The sequence below is a fragment of the Talpa europaea genome, assembly GCF_964194135.1.
Source record: "Talpa europaea genome assembly, chromosome: 15".
Classification (NCBI taxonomy): domain Eukaryota; kingdom Metazoa; phylum Chordata; class Mammalia; order Eulipotyphla; family Talpidae; genus Talpa; species Talpa europaea.
In genome coordinates this window covers 81,145,361-81,164,434 of record NC_140083.1, presented here as the reverse complement: position 1 = coordinate 81,164,434, position 19,074 = coordinate 81,145,361, and the positions used below count along the sequence as shown (strand labels likewise).

General features: G+C 34.4%; 3 protein-coding genes across 3 annotated transcripts in view; 1 reads left to right on the top strand and 2 right to left on the bottom strand.

The window, feature by feature from the left end:
- The window catches only part of LOC311185533 (olfactory receptor 6C70-like), a gene marked incomplete at both ends in the record, with an annotated part of 58,708 nt that overhangs the window by 38,688 nt on the left and 946 nt on the right, over nucleotides 1-19,074 (top strand). The window lies entirely within an intron of this gene.
- On the bottom strand, nucleotides 3,110-4,048 carry LOC311184968 (olfactory receptor 6C2-like; the record flags this gene model as incomplete). Its single annotated transcript, XM_084255303.1, has 1 exon — nucleotides 3,110-4,048. The coding sequence occupies one exon, from the start codon at nucleotides 4,046-4,048 to the stop codon at nucleotides 3,110-3,112; it is 939 nt and encodes a 312-aa protein (XP_084111429.1).
- Nucleotides 11,314-12,252, bottom strand: LOC311184965 (olfactory receptor 6C2-like; the record flags this gene model as incomplete). The annotated part of the gene is made up of 1 exon (XM_084255300.1): nucleotides 11,314-12,252. One exon carries the CDS (start codon nucleotides 12,250-12,252, stop codon nucleotides 11,314-11,316), a length of 939 nt encoding a protein of 312 aa, XP_084111426.1.

The following is a 19,074-nucleotide window of genomic DNA, read 5'->3' as shown; positions in this document are numbered from 1 at the left end:
CACAATCTAGTCATACTCTCAACTTTCACTCAAAGGTAACAATGGAAATGCATGCACAATCTATCACTATCTCAATTTTTGTATTCCTATGTCTAACTTTTATCATAAATTGCCATGTCAGTTAAAGTTAAAATGGCAATTATTTCTGCACAATCTGAATAAACAAATAGAAGGAAAACTTGCGAACAGGCAGAGGAAAAACAGAAATTTCTGATTCTTGAAAAGTTGATCTGATCCAACAATGTTAGCTTTGATTTCCTTAAATATTTCACCACAGATATGACTGAGCATGCTTTATATGGTCAACTGTCAACTAAGTTAAAAAAAATGTCCTAGGAGCCCCTGTTTAAAAGTCACTACTGGGTGTAATTAAAATTAATATAGAAAACATGTTTGTAAATGAGAGCACTTGCCCTTGGCCGACAGATTGATATCAATGATTATACACTTGCCATAAATGATAGAGACAAGAAGTGAAAAAAATTTTTTTCTTTGCTGTGCAGAGGGGAATCTTAAAATTGCCTGCACAATATACATATAGGAGAGAAAGACACATGCTGTGTGAGCATGAATGTCAACAAGCTTTGTTTTGCGAAGACTGAAGGGATTACTCCCTACTTAATCTACAACAGGTGTACTGGGATAAAACAAATTAACAGATGAAATTATCTTTTGTGATCTTAGTTTAAAGTTATTAATTTGGGCCTCCCCGGTGGCGCAGCGGTTGAGCGCTGGGTTGCGAAGCTCCCCACAGCCTCTGCAGCGCCGGTTCAATCCCTGCTGCTCCCCGGCCTCCAGAGGAGGGTCCCACATGGGGCGCAAACCTCTCCTGCCGCCCACTGCTCCCCTCAGCAGTGTATTTCATCAGTCTGCCTGTTCTGTTCCCTGCTCTGGTTCTGGTGAATTCTCTCACCCTCCTGCACCTCTGACTGTACCCAGTACTTGTATAAATAAATAAATAAATCTTTAAAAAAATAAAGTTATTAATTTGATGTATAATTAACAATGAAAATAGAACAAAGCAATAGGGACAGTGTTCTAGGGGACTGGGAAGATAGAGCATTGGTACCCATTAAAGTAAACTGAGCATCATCAGATCTTGAAATTGTTCTGAAATAATTATTGTTTTATTTCAATTTATAAATAATAGTTTGTGAATCAGACAAGATAATTTTTTAGATGTTTGTCAGCCATTCATTCTTAATTTATTAATTGGGTTGTTCTTGGACTTTGCCAATTTTAAATATTGGAGTGTTGGCTTTGTCCTTTGTTTTTAGTGAAATGTTCATACACTATGGATAATTATATATGTTATTCCTATGTGTTTTATTTTTGTGTATCATTGAATGTAGTCTATGATTTGATGTTAGTCAGTCTTGAGTTACATCTAAGTTTTGCTTTATAGTTTCTAAATTTGCTTCCTTTAGAAAAATTTTAATCAAACCTTTTAATCAAACATTATATCTATATTTTCTTCTAGAAACTTTAGGTTTTGATTTGTTTGTATCTATAGCTTTCATTATTTGCACAATATTTGACCATAGGGACATTAAATCTACAAATTCCTACACATGATTAGTGAGCTATTCCAACACTATTTATTAATAACATTGTACTATATGTCCTGATATTAGATAATATCTTTGATATCTTCTCAAATTTTTTTCTTAATTTTTCTTGTTCTTTTGTACATACATGTGGTTAAAATTTCAGCATTCATGTCCAAGGTGTAAAGACAGAAGTGAGTAGACTTTTTCTGTAAAAGAGCAGATAGAAAACATTTCTGGCTTTTGGTTCATGAGATCTTTATTAAATGAGTCAATTCTGACATTAAAAGTAGTCATGGGAAGTATACAGATATGTGAGAGTGGACACGTTCCAATAAAACTTCATTTGCAACAACCATTGGTGGCTGGATTTTACCCTCAGGCCTCAGTTATCTGACTCTTGCTCTAAACTGTGGTCCATACCCTTGAGGTATTCCTCAGCATTCCCCCCAATGTTCAGTGAGATCTGGGACTTCAGGGGATATTGACAAGGTGTCTTCACTTTGCTTGGCTCAAAACTCCAAGGCCACAGACAGCTTGACCTCTGCACCTCTGTTGAGCTCTCAGCACTGTAGCTGGTAACCTTGAGCACACTTGCCCTCCCTGTGGAACATCAGGCCCTCAGTCATGGCTGCATGGGGAGCTCCTGCCCTGTCCTAGTTCAGTCTGGCATTGGGCTGAGGATACTAACTTTGTACCTGATCTGATCTTTGCAAACACATCTCAGAGGCACAATCATGTTGCTCTTTATCTCTAGGTCATAGTGTGAATTGAGCTAAAAATATTGTGGACTAATTTTCTGAAATTCTCTTTTTCAGAGGGATTATTTTGAATTACTCATTGTCTTTTCCTCATATAGTTGATTCCGTTTTATGCTAATTAAATGCAGGAAACAGACTACAACAAATTGGTTTGACAGAGGGAAAAATACTCTTGTTATTTTAAATATTGCTTTATTTTTATTGTGTGTATGCATGAACATATGAATGCTAGCCTGCTATTGTCAAGTAGCTGTGGTCTAATTTTTTTCTTGCCTTGAAATAATGTATTTTCTATGTGTATTTGTTTCCTCGTCTCAGGTATTTATTTTCTGACTTTGGTTGCATGTATTTATTTTACTGTTATGCTTAGTTCAAGTTCTTATCTTAAAGTTTGTTTGACCAACACCTTACAATGAAGATGAACTACTTCTTTTATATTTCAGGTGTTTCTTTTAGCATATTTACATATTAAAATAAAGGAATTTATCAAAGCCATCAAAAATTTCTTGGAAATCATAGATACTATATTTAACATTTTATATAGTAACTTTTTGAATAATATAACTACCCTTTGTGTTGGATAAGGCACAATTTTGGTTCCTGCTAATAAATTCTTATGCTGTCTCAGGAGAAGTACTTTTATTGAGAGTAGAGAGAGAAAGAAATTAATTTAATCCAAACAGATTCACAAATGAAGATTGAAGTGATCAAGAGAATATTAACTAAACTGTTTGGGATTTGCAAAAAATGTTGAAGCATAAATCTCTCCTTTTCTTTTGATTGTTCCAATTCCATATGCTCTTACTTGTTTAAAATAAATGCAATTTTTTTTATTGTGTCTTTGAAAGCTTGTTTCACTTGCTTGTTCCTCAAAGTATAAATGAAGGGGTTCAGCAGAGGAGCAACAGATGTCGTAAGCACGGATACGCCTTTGTTAATTTCCACCTGCTCTTTGGCTGAAGGCTTGATGTAGATGAAGATACAGCTGCCATAGGTGATGGAAACAACAATCATGTGAGAAGAACAGGTAGAAAAAGCTTTCTTTCTCTGTGGAGCGGAAGGGAATCCTAGGATAGTCCTGATGATATATATGTAGGAAAGAGCCACTGCTATCAGTGTGACGATGAATATCAACACTGCACAGAAAATGACCACCACCTCTATGGACGAGGTATCTGAGCATGAAATTTTAAAAAGAGGAGAGGCATCACAGCCAAAATGATCGATGGCATTGGAGTCACAGAATTCTAGCTGGAGGCCCATGCCAAGTGGTGTGAGGATGATTATTAATGCAGAGAGCCAGCAACAGGCAATGAGGATGGTGCAGACTCTGGTGTTCATGATGGTCACATAATGCAGGGGCTTGCAGATGGCCACGTAACGGTCATAGGACATAGCTGCCAGGAGAAAAAATTCTGTGGCGGCTAAAAGTACAATAAAAAATAATTGACTGATACAGGCATTATAAGTAATGGTATTATCTCCAGTTGATAAAATATACAAGTATCTGGGAACGCAGACTGTAGTGAATGCGATTTCTAAGAAGGAGAAATTTCGGAGAAAAAAATACATAGGTGTTTTGAGTTGGGGATCTATTAGGGAAAGGATGATAATTGTCAGGTTTCCAGTTATGCTTAATATGTATGTCAGAAATAAGAAGACAAAAACCAGCACTTGCAGCTTTGGGTCATCTGTAAGTCCCAGTAAGACGAATGTTGTTATTGATGTGCGATTTCTCATTATAAGATCAATGTTTTAGTTAGTCTGCCTGTAAAAATCAACCAGGGAATATTTAAAGAGGAGGCAGAAAAGAAAAGGAAATATCTAGACTTTGAAAACTGAAAAACAAGAGAGAAGATTATGAAGTCAAAATGGATTTGTTTTCTGCTTTAATTAAAATAGCATTTGGTATGCTTCAACATTCATTTGTGATTAAAAAACTTAATAAAATGAGTATGGAAGGAACATGGGAACATACCTCAACTTAACAAAGTTTATGTATTAAAAACACACAGACCACATCATACTCAATGGTGAACAATTTTGTCTCAGGTTGTGAACAGGCCTCTCAGGACTGTCATTCAATACAGTGTTGGAAATTCTATTCACAGCAACTGTATTAGCAAAAAAGGAGTCATCCAACTTATAAGGAAGAAGAAATACTATCACTTTGCAGATAGCATGATAATATACACCAAATTTCAAAGACTGACATAGAGTAACATAATGTAATTTGAGAGGAGAAATAAAATCATCATAAATGGTGCTGCTATAAGAAGATATACATATGACCACAATCAAAAGTAAATTTGCAATAGATCATAAAGCTAGAAAAACAACCAGTTTTAAAACTGAAAAGGAGAGTCATATACTAGGATAAGATATTTGTAAGGACCTTCCTGGTGGCACAAGGGGGTAGGCACCGCACTATGAAGCAATCTGCAGCCTCTGCAGCATGTGTTTGATCCCCAGCTGGCCAGGGAGCAGCCCACATGGTGCAGCAGACCTCTCCTGTCTCGCCCGCTGCTCCCCTCAGCAGTGTATTTCGGTCCTTCTGCCTGTTCTGCTCCCCACTCTGTCTCTGGTGAATCCTCTCACCCCCCCCATCCTCATCTCTGGCCTGTACTCCAGCTCTTGCATGCATAAATAAACAAATCTTAAAAAAAAGATATTTGTGAAACAAAAACTACCAATGGTGATGTATTTACTATAAATACACAGGCAAAATAAATATAGCTGAATTCTTGCTTGCTAAATACATGCTATAGGCAGATGATGATAAAAGTATGTAACATATACATGAACAGGATATGTGTATATGTAACACAAAAACATGCAATTACTAATGAAAACACAAACATCCCCCTCAAAAGATCCCAAAGCTCTCACGAGAGCCTTCACAAAGGATGGCGCACGAGTGGACATTCATTCTTGAAAGACTCTCAACATTGCTTGAATTGAAAACTAAAGGGAAAAAATGAAATGAAACCTAAAAGGAAATACATTATTTGTAAACATTTACTGGAATAATAAAAATTAAGTTTACTCAATGGCAAGTGTGGGAGAATATGAGGCAATTGAAAGGTTCATCCATTGCTGGTGGAGAGAGAGTGTAACTGGGTGATTGAAAAACAAGTTAAACTCATGCCATTTACAGCAACGTGGTTGAAGCTGGAGGGGATTATGTTAAGTGAAATAAGACAGAAGGAGAAAGACAAGCACTAGATGGTGTCACTGACATGTGGGATATAGAGAAACTAAGCAAAGTGTCAGATAAAAGCGAACTCAAAAATTAAGTCTTGACAGTTGAGTGTAAAACTGATGCAGTCAGCAGGAGGGAGGCAGAGAATCCAGCAGGAAGGGAGCACAGTTTTGGAGTCGAATTAGTGTGTCCAGCTGGACACTTCATCAACTCTGCTGGCCACACGCCACAGGACTTTTCACTTAAATAATTTCTGATATGGATAGTGTGAAAAAACAGGTGTATCCAAAAAATAAGTGTAAGGCAATGAGGTTTTAAAAAGTTGTAGATATATTCTAATGATGATTCCCATTGTATTATATTTACCTCCACATTTACTAGAAGTCCCTTGCGAGTGTGGAAGTGCTATTTTGATTTTATAGATAACATATAGGACAAGCTACTTTGACAACAGTCAAAGCATGTATTTAACATGTATTTCAGATTAGAATTAGCACCTTCTATTGGATGGTGTTTTATTTTTATTTTTTTTTTTTTTGAAGCATTTTTTTTTTTTTAATAGAGGCATGTTTTATTTATTTATTTATTTGTTTGTTTTGTTTATGCATGCACTGGGTACAGTCAGAAGCGCAGGAGGGTGAGAGAATTCACCAGAACCAGAGCGGGGAGCAGAGCAGGCAGAAGGACCGAAGTACACTGCTGAGGGGAGCAGCGGGCGGCAGGAGAGGTCTGCGCGCCATGTGGGACCCTCCTCCGGTGGCCGGGGAGCAGCCGGGGATTGAACCGGCGCCGCAGAGGCCGCGGGCAGCCTAGCAACCCAGCGCTCAACCGCTGCGCCACCGGGGAGGCCCTGGATGGTGTTTTAATAGATGGCTAGTTTCAAATAAAGCTGCCCTTGATTTCCTTCTTTGTCAAATGGTCTTGGATGGAATCTACACAACAATGCAGCATTTCTAGATACTATCAGAGAGGACGAACACTGATACTGCTTCATGCAAAAAAATTGTTGAAATGCTGTCACCCCATGTGATTCTGCAGATCCACACTTGAAATATCTGTAATAGCCTATGTGAGAAACAGGATTATTTATCACCACAATCCACCTTCCTTCTTTCTTACAGTCATATTCTCTTCATTCCCTATTAAAATCTGTAGCAAAAACTCCCAGCAGGCCTTGGTGTTATCTGAGGATGCAAAAAACCCCTTTTGTCCTACCAGTTAATATCAAAAAGTACCTCAAGTGATTCTGATAAAAAATATATATTTCAAGTGTAATTTACTATTTTGTTTAACAGTGTTTAGATGTCTGATGAAATAAATGTTTGAGATTCTGTGTGTGTGTGACAGTGGGAGCTGTAGATGCTGCATTATATTCCCACCAGATTTGACTATTTAATTGCCCACTTCACCAATTCAGAAAACATGTGGAGAGAACCCCTCATTTGCTTCCATGTTTAATATTCTTGAAAAAGAGATAACATTCAAGAAATTAATTTCTTGTATGCTAACGAGTGATCCAAATTAAACACACGCAAAAATATAAATGTGTGTTAATATATAAACATATATATTTATATATATATTTATACACAGTTAGGGAGGTGATAGGAAATAGTCTGTTTCTCTAAATTTCAGAATAAAAAATTGATTGGAGAAATATGGAAATACTTACTCTGCAGTCTCTCACCAGGCTTTAGTTTTTGTTTTATCCACACAGATCCTTACTGAATCTCACCATTAAACAAGAATCTTAGCAGTAACTTGTATGTAATCTAGTCATACTCTCAACTTTCATTCAAAGTAGCAGTGGTAATGCATGCACAAGCTTTATCAGTTTTCATATTCCTGTCTAATGTTTATCATAAATTGCCATATCAGTTAATGTTAAAATGGCAATTGTTTCAGCATAATCTGTATAAAAATATAGAAGGAAACTAGTAGTCAGGCGGAGGCAAAGCAGAAATTTTCTGATTCTTGAGAAATTGATAATCTGATACAACAGTTTTTACTGTGATTCCCTTCAATATGTCACCACCGATATGACTGAGTAAGCTTTATATGGTCAATTGTCAGCTAAATTTTAAAAAGTGTCCTTGGTGACCCTGTTTCAAAGTCCCTAATGGGTGCAAATTAAAAATAATACAAGAAACCAAAACAAAAGCTAACTAATGCACCTAGGAATTGGGACAATGTACTTGGAGACTGGAAGATGTATTAATAACACCAAGGTCAAAATGTATTATCAGTGTGCTAATCTATGCTCACATAATTTATATTTTGTATATTGTTAGTGATAGACATTTGTTCAAAACTTTTTGATAATTTTTGCCTATGAACTACCACCCTTTTGCTGTTTTGAATAAGAATTTTCTAATAATTTTTTAATATGTTTGCAAATATTCATGCTATTAAGTACATGAATATCTTGTATCTTAAAAATCCACTTGCATGATTTACTATTTAAATTTAATACAATTAATGTTTTTGATATAGAAAAAGTTAGGTTAATACATATAAAATATATTTGTGTTTTGTTTTATTTCTGAAGCTATTGCCATTGTTTGAGATCATATATACTTATTTATGTATTTATGTTTATATATTTATTTATATAACTGATCATATATTTATTTATATGACTTTGCAACAGTTAATGACTTACATTGTTTACATTACCACTTTCTCCCTCTCTGGTCAGATTTAAATGTTTTCATAAACTACATTATGCTGGTGATGATGTGTTAAAAATTGAATTCTCTTTGGGCCTCCCTGGTGGCGCAGCAGGTTGAGCACAGCTCTGTGAGGTTGTCTGTGTCTCTACAGCACCGGTTCCATTCCCGGCTCTCCAGAGAGATTCCCACATGGCGCAGCAGACCTCTCCTGTCACACCTGCTGCTCCCCTCAGCAGTGTATTTTTGGTCCTTCTGCCTGTTCTGCTCTCCACTGTGTCTCTGGTGAATCCTCTCACCCTCCCGTGCCTCTGGCCTGCACCCCAGTGCTTGTAAAAATAAATAAATCTTAAAAAAAAAATGAATTCTCTTCTACTCTTTGTGGGAATGTAAAGTAGTCTGGCTACCATGGAAAGCTGTATGGAGATTCCTCAACACTAAAGAAATGGACATACCCTATGACCAAACCTAGGAATCTACCCAAAGGATACAAAAACACAATGAAAGAAATCTGCACTTCTGTGCTTATTGCATTACTATTTACAATAGCTAAGATATGGAAACAGCATAAATGCCCCAAGCAGATGTATAGATTAAGAATATGTGGTGTAAATACAACATAGAATACTACTCAGTGGTCAAAAAACAGAAACTCATGCCATTGAGGCAGCAAGGATGGAGCTGGAAGGGATTATGTAAGCAAAATAAGTCAGGAGAAGAAAAATAAATATCAGATATTTCCCTTACATGTGGAATATAGAGAACCCAACAAAGTGTCAGGAAAAGCAAGAGATGACAAAACTTGCAAGCTGATATAGATCTGAGGTATAGAGCAGGGCTGGGGTTAGCAGAGGGTCCACACAGGAGAGGGAAGAGCACAAGGGACTGTGGTCATGGTTCATGGGTGCCATGATGGTGGGAGACCTAAAGGATTACAAAAGAGGGAAGAAATCCAATATTATCCAAAAATGAACAAGATTAAGAAAATAAAAAAATAAATTAAAGAAATTGAAAATAGAAAGCATTCCCTCAAGTCTTTCTGTTTGCTTGAAACACTAAAATGACATTAGAAGCGAGGGTGGCCGTAATGTGGCAGGAGGAGACAGCACAGACTAATCCAAGAAAGTTAGAAGCAGCCCGGGTTCTTGGTGACTGCTACTCAGACAAAACCATTTTTTCAGTTTATTAATCATTCATTCTTAACTTATTAATGGGGCTGTTCTTGGACTTTGACAATTTTAAATATTGGCACATTGGCTTGCTCTGTATGCTTCTAATGAAATGTTCATATGCTATCAAATATTATACATGTTAGGCGTACATACCTTATTTTTGTGTATCACTGAATGTAGTCTCTGACATTTGGTGTGTTAGTCAGTCTTGAGTTACATCTAAGTTTTGCTTTATAGTTTCTAAATTTGCTTTCCTTAGAAAACCTTTAATCACACTTTATAAGACATTTATTTTTTATATTATTTATATTTTCTAGTCATGTTAGTTTTTAATTTATTTGTATCTTTCATTATTTGTACAATAATGGCCATTGGCACATTCAATCTAAAATTTCCTACACATGATAAGTCAGCTATTCCAACACAATTTATTATTAATGATAATGTTTTATTAGACCTGATGTTAAATAATAACTTTGATACTTTCTTGATTTTTTTCTTCATTTTCTAGTTCTTTTGCTCATATATATATTTAAAATTTCATATCTATAGCATTGCTTCTGTCCAGTGTGTAAAGACAGAAGCGAGTAGACATTTTTTGTAAAAGAGCAGATAGAAAACATTTCTGGCTTTTGGTTCATGAGATCTTTATTAAATGAGTCAATTCTGACATTAAAAGTAGTCATGGGAAGTATACAGATATGTGAAAGTGGACACGTTCCAATAAAACTTCATTTGCAACAACCAGTGGTGGCTGGATTTTACCCTCAGGCCTCAGTTATCTGACTCTTGCTCTAAACTGTGGTCCATACCCTTGAGGTATTCCTCAGCATTCCCCCCAATGTTCAGTGAGATCTGGGACTTCAGGGGATATTGACAAGGTGTCTTCACTTTGCTTGGCTCAAAACTCCAAGGCCACAGACAGCTTGACCTCTGCACCTCTGTTGAGCTCTCAGCACTGTAGCTGGTAACCTTGAGCACACTTGCCCTCCCTGTGGAACATCAGACCCCCAGTCATGGCTGCATGGGGAGCTCCTGCCCTGTCCTAGTTCAGTCTGGCATTGGGCTGAGGATACTAACTTTGTTACCTGATCTGATCTTTGCAAACACATCTCAGAGGCACAATCAGGTTGCTCTTTATCTCTAGGTCATATTGTGAACTGAGCATAAAATACTATGGACTCAGTTTCTCAATTTCCCCTTTTTCAAAACACTGAATGGATCCACTCATTGTGAAATGTTTCCTCATGTAATTGATTCAGCTTTATGATAATTGCAGAAAACATGCTATAAAACAAGTTGCTCTGATAGAGACAGAAAAAAAGCCTCCTGTTATTTTAAATATTTCTTTTTTTGTTCATGTGTGTGTATGCATGCATGAGTGCTTGCTTGCCATTATTGTCAAGGAGCTGTGGTCTAAATTTTTAGGTTTCTTGAAATAATATCTTTTCTATATCATATTTGTTTCCACATTTTAGGTATTTATTTTCTGACATTGGTCTTCCTATATTTAATTTTACTCGATGTGCTAAGTTTAAGTTTTATCTTAAAATTTGCATATTCAGCACCCTTAATACAAGATGAACTTTTATATTTCAAATATTTCTTTTAGCATATTTACATATTTAATATAAAAGAGTTTATCAAAACTCTTTTTTCAAAAATTTCCCAGGAATCATAGATACTATATTAGCATGTTATACAATTTATTTTTGAAGAATATTTGTTTGGTATTGGATAAGGGGAGGTATTGAATCCTAGAAAAATATTCTAATGCTATTCTCAGGAGAAACCATTTTGATTGAAATTAAGTGGAAAAGAATTATTTAATCTAAACAGGTTCACAAATCAAGCCTCAAAGGATCATGAGCATATAAACCTGACTAACGTAATGTGCCTTTCAAAAAAACTGTTAAAGGATAATCTCTCATTTGCATTTGATTGTTTCAATTCCATGTGCTCTTACTTGTTTAAAATAAATGCAATTTTTTTAATTGTGTCTTTGAAAGCTTGTTTCACTTGCTTGTTCCTCAAAGTATAAATGAAGGGGTTCAGCAGAGGAGCAACAGATGTCGTAAGCACGGATACGCCTTTGTTAATTTCCACCTGCTCTTTGGCTGAAGGCTTGATGTAGATGAAGATACAGCTGCCATAGGTGATGGAAACAACAATCATGTGAGAAGAACAGGTGGAAAAAGCTTTCTTTCTCTGTGAAGCAGAAGGGAATCCTAGGATAGTCCTGATGATATATATGTAGGAAAGAGCAACTTCTATCAGCGTGCTGATGAATATCAGCACTGCAGAGAAAATGACCACCACTTCTGTGGACGAGGTATCCGAGCATGAAATTTTAAAAAGAGGAGAAGCATCACAGCCAAAATGATCGATGGCATTGGAGTCACAGAATTCTAGCTGGAGGCCCATTCCAAATGGAATGAGAACAATGATCAATGCAGAGAGCCAGCAGCAGACCACGAGGATGGTGCAGACTCTGGTGTTCATGATGGTCACATAATGCAGGGGCTTGCAGATGGCCACATAGCGGTCATAGGACATGGCTGCCAGGAGAAAAAATTCTGTGGCTGCTGAAAGTATAATAAAAAATATTTGACTGAAGCAAGCATTATAAGTAATGGTATTATCTCCAGTTGATAAACTATACAGGTATCTGGGGATGCAGGCTGTTGTGAATGCAATTTCTAAGAAGGAGAAATTTCGGAGAAAAAAATACATAGGTGTTTTGAGTTGGGAATCCATTAGGGAAAGAATGATAATTGTCAGGTTTCCAGTTATACTTAATATGTATGTCAGAAATAAGAAGACAAGAACCAGCACTTGCAGCTGTGGGTCCTCTGTCAGACCCAGCAAGACGAATGTTGTTATTGATGTGTGATTTCTCATTACAAGCTCCATGTTTTAGTTAGTCTGCCTGTAAAAAATCAACCAGGAATTATTTTAACAGGTAGAGAATATAAAATGGAAAATCAAGAAAATAGAAGATTGAAAAACAAGTGAGAAGATTAATGAAGTTAAAAGTAGATTCGTGTTCTGCTTTTATTAAATAGCATTTAAGTGGCAACATACATTTGTGTTAAAAAACACTTAATAAAATGAGTATGGATGGGAAAAATATAATATTTACCTCTACATTTTTCTAGTAGTCCTTTAAGTGTGTGGAGGTGCTATTTTGATATTAAGGAAAATATATATGATAAGCTACTTTATAATTTAGTTAGATTAGAATTAGTACCTTATTTTGGATGGTGTGTAATTAGATGACTAGTTTCAAATAAAGCTTTCTCTGAATTTCTTCTTTGTCAAAATGGTCTGGAATGGAATCTATACAAAAAGCCAGAATTTAGAATTTCTAAATACTATCAGAGAGGCCAAACACTGACACAGGTTCATAAAAAAAATTGTTGAAATGCTGTTACCCCATATGCTTCTGCAGATCCACACTTGAAATATCTGTAATAATTTATGTGATAAGCAGGATTGTTTATCACCACAACCTACCTTCCTTTCTTCTTACAGTCATATTCTCGTCATTCCCTATTGTAATCTGTATCAAAAAGTCCCTGCAGACCTTACAAAACAAGGCTGCAAAACAACCCTTTTGTCCTAGTTAACATCAAAATGTGCTTCAAATGATTCTGATAATATATTTCAAGTGTTATTTACTATTCAGTTTTACAGAACTTCAATGTCAAAAATTACTTATGCTTTTTTTGTTTTTGTTTTTTATTAAGGTAATGTTGGTTTACATCATTGTTTGTATTTGGAAGTATAGGATCCCCCCTTTTGGTGGTGTTACCATAGCGCTCCGACCACCTAAGCCCCATAGACATACTTATGCTTTTTAAAGAAAAAGGTTTAAAAAAATGAAAAATCAAGCCAAATTTCATTCAGTTGAGGAGATAAATATTTGAGAGTCTGTGTGTGTGTTTGTTGGGAGGAAAGGATGTCTGGGTTGCCCTGTAACATTTGACAGTGGGAGCAGCAGCCGCTGTGTTACACGCCCACCAGATTGATTATTCAATTGCCCACCTGCTTCACCAGTTCAGAGAACATGTGAAGAGAACCCCGCATTTGCGTCTATGTCTTATATTCTTGAAAAAACAATAACATTCAAGAAACGAATCTGCTGTATCAGTATGAACTATTCAAATGAAACATAAACATATTTACAAATGTGTTTCTATGTAAGTATGTATGTGTATATATATATATATTTACATATACTTAGGAGTAGGATAGGAAATAGTTTGTTTTTCCAAATACAGATAATGATTTAAGAAATGTGAACATACTTACAGTTCAGTCTCTCATCAGGCCTCCGTTTTGTTTTATCCCCACAGATTCTTAATAAATCTCACCACCACACAAGAATTCATAGTAGTAACATAGATAGAATCTCGCCATACTCTCAACTTTCACTCAGGGTAGCAGTGGGAATGCATGCACAAGTATTATCAATTTTTATATTCCTATGTCTAAAATTCATCATGAATTGCCATGTCAGTTAAAGTTAAAAAGGCAATTATTTCTGTTTCATCTGGATGGAGACAGAGATGGAAAACTTGCAAACAGGCAGAGGAAATCCAGAAATTCTTTTTGATTCTTGAAAGCCTGATGATGTGATCCAATAATTTTAGCGTGACACCCTTTAACATTTCACCACAGAGATGTCTGAAGATGCTTTATGTAGTCAACTGTCAACTAAGTTTTAAAGAAAGTGTCCTTGGTGACCCTGTTTCAAAATCCTAGCGGGTGCAAATTAAAATTAACACAGAAAACCAAAACAAAAGCTAACTAATGCGCCTAGGAATTGGGACAATGTCCTTGGAGAAGTGTGAATAGCACCAAGGTCAAGATGTATTATCAGTGCACTAATCTATGTCAAGACAATGATCCTAATAATAGTTTCCTCTTTGGTCACTTTAATTCATATTTTGTTGATTGCTGATGATATGCATTTGTTCAAAATTTTTTTTGGTAATTTTGTCTTGCTTATGGGCTGAATTCTGCTATCCTTTCACTGTTTTCAAATAAGAGATTCCTTATAATTTTCTAAGATGTTTGCATACACTCATGCTATTAAGTATATGAAAGTCTTATATCTTAAAAATACTATTTTGTGATTTGCTATTAAATTTAATACAATTAATGGTGTTAATGTAGAAAAATTTTGGTTAATACATATAAAATATATTTGTGTTTTGTTTTATTTCTGAAGCTATAGCCATTATTTGAGAGGTTTTACATCCTGATCTTATATATTTACTTACATAATACTGCAATAATTTATAACTTACATTTTTAACATTAATGTCTTCTCTGTTTTTGGGCAGATTTAAATGTTGCAGAAAACACATCTGCAAGTGTTCACTTATAATCTAAGTGTTAAGCCTGTTTTTCTTGCACAATTCACCTTCTACAGTTGTTCATTTACCACTTTATAAAAAAATTGATATTTCCCCTCTCTTTAATTTTTACAAATTATTGTGATACATAAACCTCATTTATTAAAGTCTATGTGGTACCAAAGGGTCTATTCACATTATGATGTCAGTGAAGCTCCCTTTATTCAAAACAACTTAAATAACTGCAGTTCTTCTTTTAAAAAAGTATTTCCTATGCAATTTTATTTTATTTTTTTCAAATTGTTTTTATTTAATAAAATGAATACCAGGTTTGGATTTCAATGATCTTCTGAACTGTCTTTTTTTATTCCTATTTCATATCTGTTTGCACTAGTTGTTCTAACTTCTTCCACAACATTTTTGTTTGTTCTTCTTTTTCCACCTCCGTAAGGTGAGAGGTAAGGTGTTTTATTTGATCTCTATCTTATTTCTTGATGCGGGTCTATATTGCCACATACTTCCCTCTTACTACTGTTTTTATTCTGTTGTGTAGGTGGTGATTGGTTATGTCTTTATTTTTATTTGTCGCTAAGTATTTTGTAAAATTTCTTCTTTGATTTCCACATTTATCCAGTGGTTGTTCAGTAGTGTGTTGCTCAATCTCCATATGTTAAATGCTTATATCAACAAGTCAAGCAACAATATGTGTTGTTGAAAATGTGGATTAAAGAAACCATCTAACACTGTTGATGGGAATGCAAACTCGTACAACCCTTCTGGAAAACAATGTGGAGGTTCCTCAAATTACTAAAAACCTTATATTTAATGTAGGTATGTGTACTTTCATATTATGAATAATTGTTTCATGTGTAGAAGAATTAGCAGAGTACTTCATGCATACTAAGTGTTCAATATATGATAGGTGTTATAATAATTAGTTATAAGTAAAAAAAGTTATAATTAGGTGCACATTCCCAAATTACTGAGGTAAATATTCATTCTCAAATCATAATGTAAGATACTTCGCTAGCTCAGTTGACTAGGTGGTCTCATGATGTCAAAATGTAATGTTGAAGTTTTATTTTTTAAAGTTTGTATTTATTTTATTTTGTGATGGGGATACTTTTAACATTTATTTCTTCATTTGTATGTTATATATGTGTGTTCCTTGATTTTACTTTATTATTATGGCTAAATAATATTTTAATGTGAAATTTTTCTTTCATCATCAAAAAAATGCTCAAAGTACATGTATATGTGTGTATGTATATATACGTATATAAAATAATAAACACAAGCATGCTGTTCTTCTAGTGATAGATTCACATACTGAGGGGAAAATAAAAGTCTCAAAAGAAATTCCCTTGGTTTCCTGGGACATATCATTAACAAACCCCCAAATAATCTGCTAACTTGCAATGTTTACATTATTGTCTTGAAATGATTAATTTTAAAGGAAACAACTCTAACTTTATAGCATCACTCTTGAAATTATAAGTGTATTTTTTATACACTTCTAGGATCTTTTGAATATTTTTTTCTTCCTTTGTTTTTCTCCCTAGAGACACTATCCCCTTAGATTTGCTGTAAAGAAGCAAACACTCCTTTTATATAATTTAAAACTGCCAACATTTCCCAAGTTTCAAGTTAATCATCTCAGTTATGATGATCTTTCTGAATGTTTCTGATGTGGGATTAGTTGGTAACATATATTTTAATTATATGGCATCAAAAAAGAAAGCTTTGTGATTCAAAAGCATAGGTACTATTTAATATTAAGATATATGTGACAGTGAAGAAAAATTTTGTTTCTAAAATCATTACACTTTAGCCCTTTCTTTGAATTAACTTAAAAGATTACTTGAAAGTAATTTATCTGCCTACAGAATTAAATATTGTTTTCCAGTGAGAATGTCTGCCTTTCTTTATGATAGATCCTTAATCTGGACCTAAGAGGAAAAAGATTCCAATAGACTTACAAATGGTAAGTAAAATAGTGGTGTTATTTTAATTTTAAATAATTACAAATACCTCCTAATTTGCATATGTATAGCTTCTTTTGCAAAACAGTATTTTGTTAAGAATTCTACAGGAAACTCTAGAGTATCTGTTGCATTTACTCTAAACATACTGTGGGAAAAAGCAGTTCCTGCATTGCTAATAGTTTAGTGATTAGATCAGACCCTGATGGTCATTCTATTATACTCTAGATATAGAAAATTTGAACAGCTCCAGATGTTAATCAAACATAAGGCTGAAAGGTATTTTCCTGGACAATTGTCTTCACATGTTTTAGTTCATTGCTAGAAACAGAAAAATATCTTTTTGAAATTGCTGTTTCTGATAAACATTGGGCAATGATAGCTCAATGTTAATAATTATTGATTGCAAAAATCTGTACTTGTTACAGAACAAACACCTGATTTGTGGTTTTGAGATTACTCTGATAACCACAATGAGCATAAAGGAATGCTTGATGTATTTTGCAGGAAAAGTATAAGTTAGAACAAAGACAGATTTTTAAAATTTATTGTTATTGAAGTAACATTATTTTATATCCTAGCTGAGGATTTCCCGCCTTAGGTGTAGTCACCATAGAACTTCCACCATGAAAACACTCATATTCCTCTGCTATAGTCCACTGTATTCCTAACCCTTCCACATTCCCCTGATTTCTCCCTATTCCTGCTCCCTCCCCCTCTGAAAGCCAAATATCTATTGCTAAATTTCTAGGGTTGGTTTTAAAGTTTATTTTTTTATTTCATAAATTTTTTACATCATTTTTCATTTTCGCACAATGTATGCATTTTCATCTTGGTTATAGCCCCCAAACAGTTCCCACCCCCCTTGTTTTGATCCTACTCCCTTATTCCCCCACCCCATAGTGTGTCTCTGGTTTATAGTTGCTTGTTGATTTAAATATATCTTACCTTATGTAAATAAGATATATTAGTTTTTTGAATCCACCAATAGTTATTTTTTTGCTTTTATGGAATAATAGATTAGGGAAGCTTGAAAGAAAACATGTTATTGGATGGTTTCTTTTGGTAGGTGTTTTTAAGGATAACTAATTTCTTTAATGAACACATAAATGTCCTATAATTTAATTTTTCACTTAAAGAGTACTTTATTTTTAATAAACATTGTTAGTACATTTTCAGAAATGATATTTGCATGTCCATATGTTGTCATTGTAAAGTTTGGGTCAATTCATATAAAACATTTGTAACTAAAATATATTTATAATGTTTTTAAGGAGACTGTGTATTCAAAATGTAATTATATTAATGGATAACATTATTTAAATTTTTTTATTTAAATTTTTTACCCTTTTTTTTTCTTTAAAATGAGGTACATTTGTTAGAACACCATATCTTAGGGTATAAGTTCACACCTCTTTGGATGTCTGTTGCCACACCACCAAGGCGCCAATGATTCTCCACCCAGTTCATTGGGCTCCTCCACCATTTGCTTACATTCACCTGCCTCCTCCGGCAGCCTCAATTCTACATATTACAAAGATTTATTCTGGCTTGGTTAATAATTATTTGTAATTATGTATGTCTTTTCCCCCACAAATGTATATTTTTCTTTTTCAGAGGTCTGTCTCTTTTATTGATTTTTTTCAAATAAACACTTAAAAATAGGAAGTTTAGTCTCATTATCTTGCATTATCAGTAGTATGTTATCTAAAGAATATATTAGCTACAGTTTTCAATGGAATGAATCAGCCATGTTTGAATCACTGTGATTTTTTATAGAAATCTGAAACAAACTTACAAAGTTTTAACAACATAAATAAAATCATTTGTTAGTAGTACATCTGAATCTGGATAGTGAAATCAATAGATGAACAGTTATTCAACATAATGTACTCTTTGCTTAAAGATTGAAGAAATTTGGTTAGAGTTATATAATTGAAAAATAAAATTTAAAGCTGTTTTAGTAATACCAGCAGTTAATAAATCTGAAGAAAATTCAAGCATTTTCTCCATTACTCTCATGGTCTCAATTACACATGGCAAAATGCTAAAGCCTTAAATATTTTTTTTTTTGGAAAATGTGGCTCTATTTACTTTATATTCAAATTTCCCCCTAAATTCACCTAATACTTATTTTGTTGTAGTATTGAACTCTCTCTCCTTTTGTCATTTTTTATGTCTTCATCAGAGTTCACTGAGAAGTTGCAAGGAGCTACATTGGCGTTTTAAACGACGTTTCAATACGAAATCTAAAGCTTGAGAATTTAACTATAAATGAATATGTTTATGAATATGAAGCATTTTATATATTGTATCCTGGATATAAAGTTGCTCCTGTTTTAGTGCCTCTTTATTTCTAGAATTTTATTTAATCACAA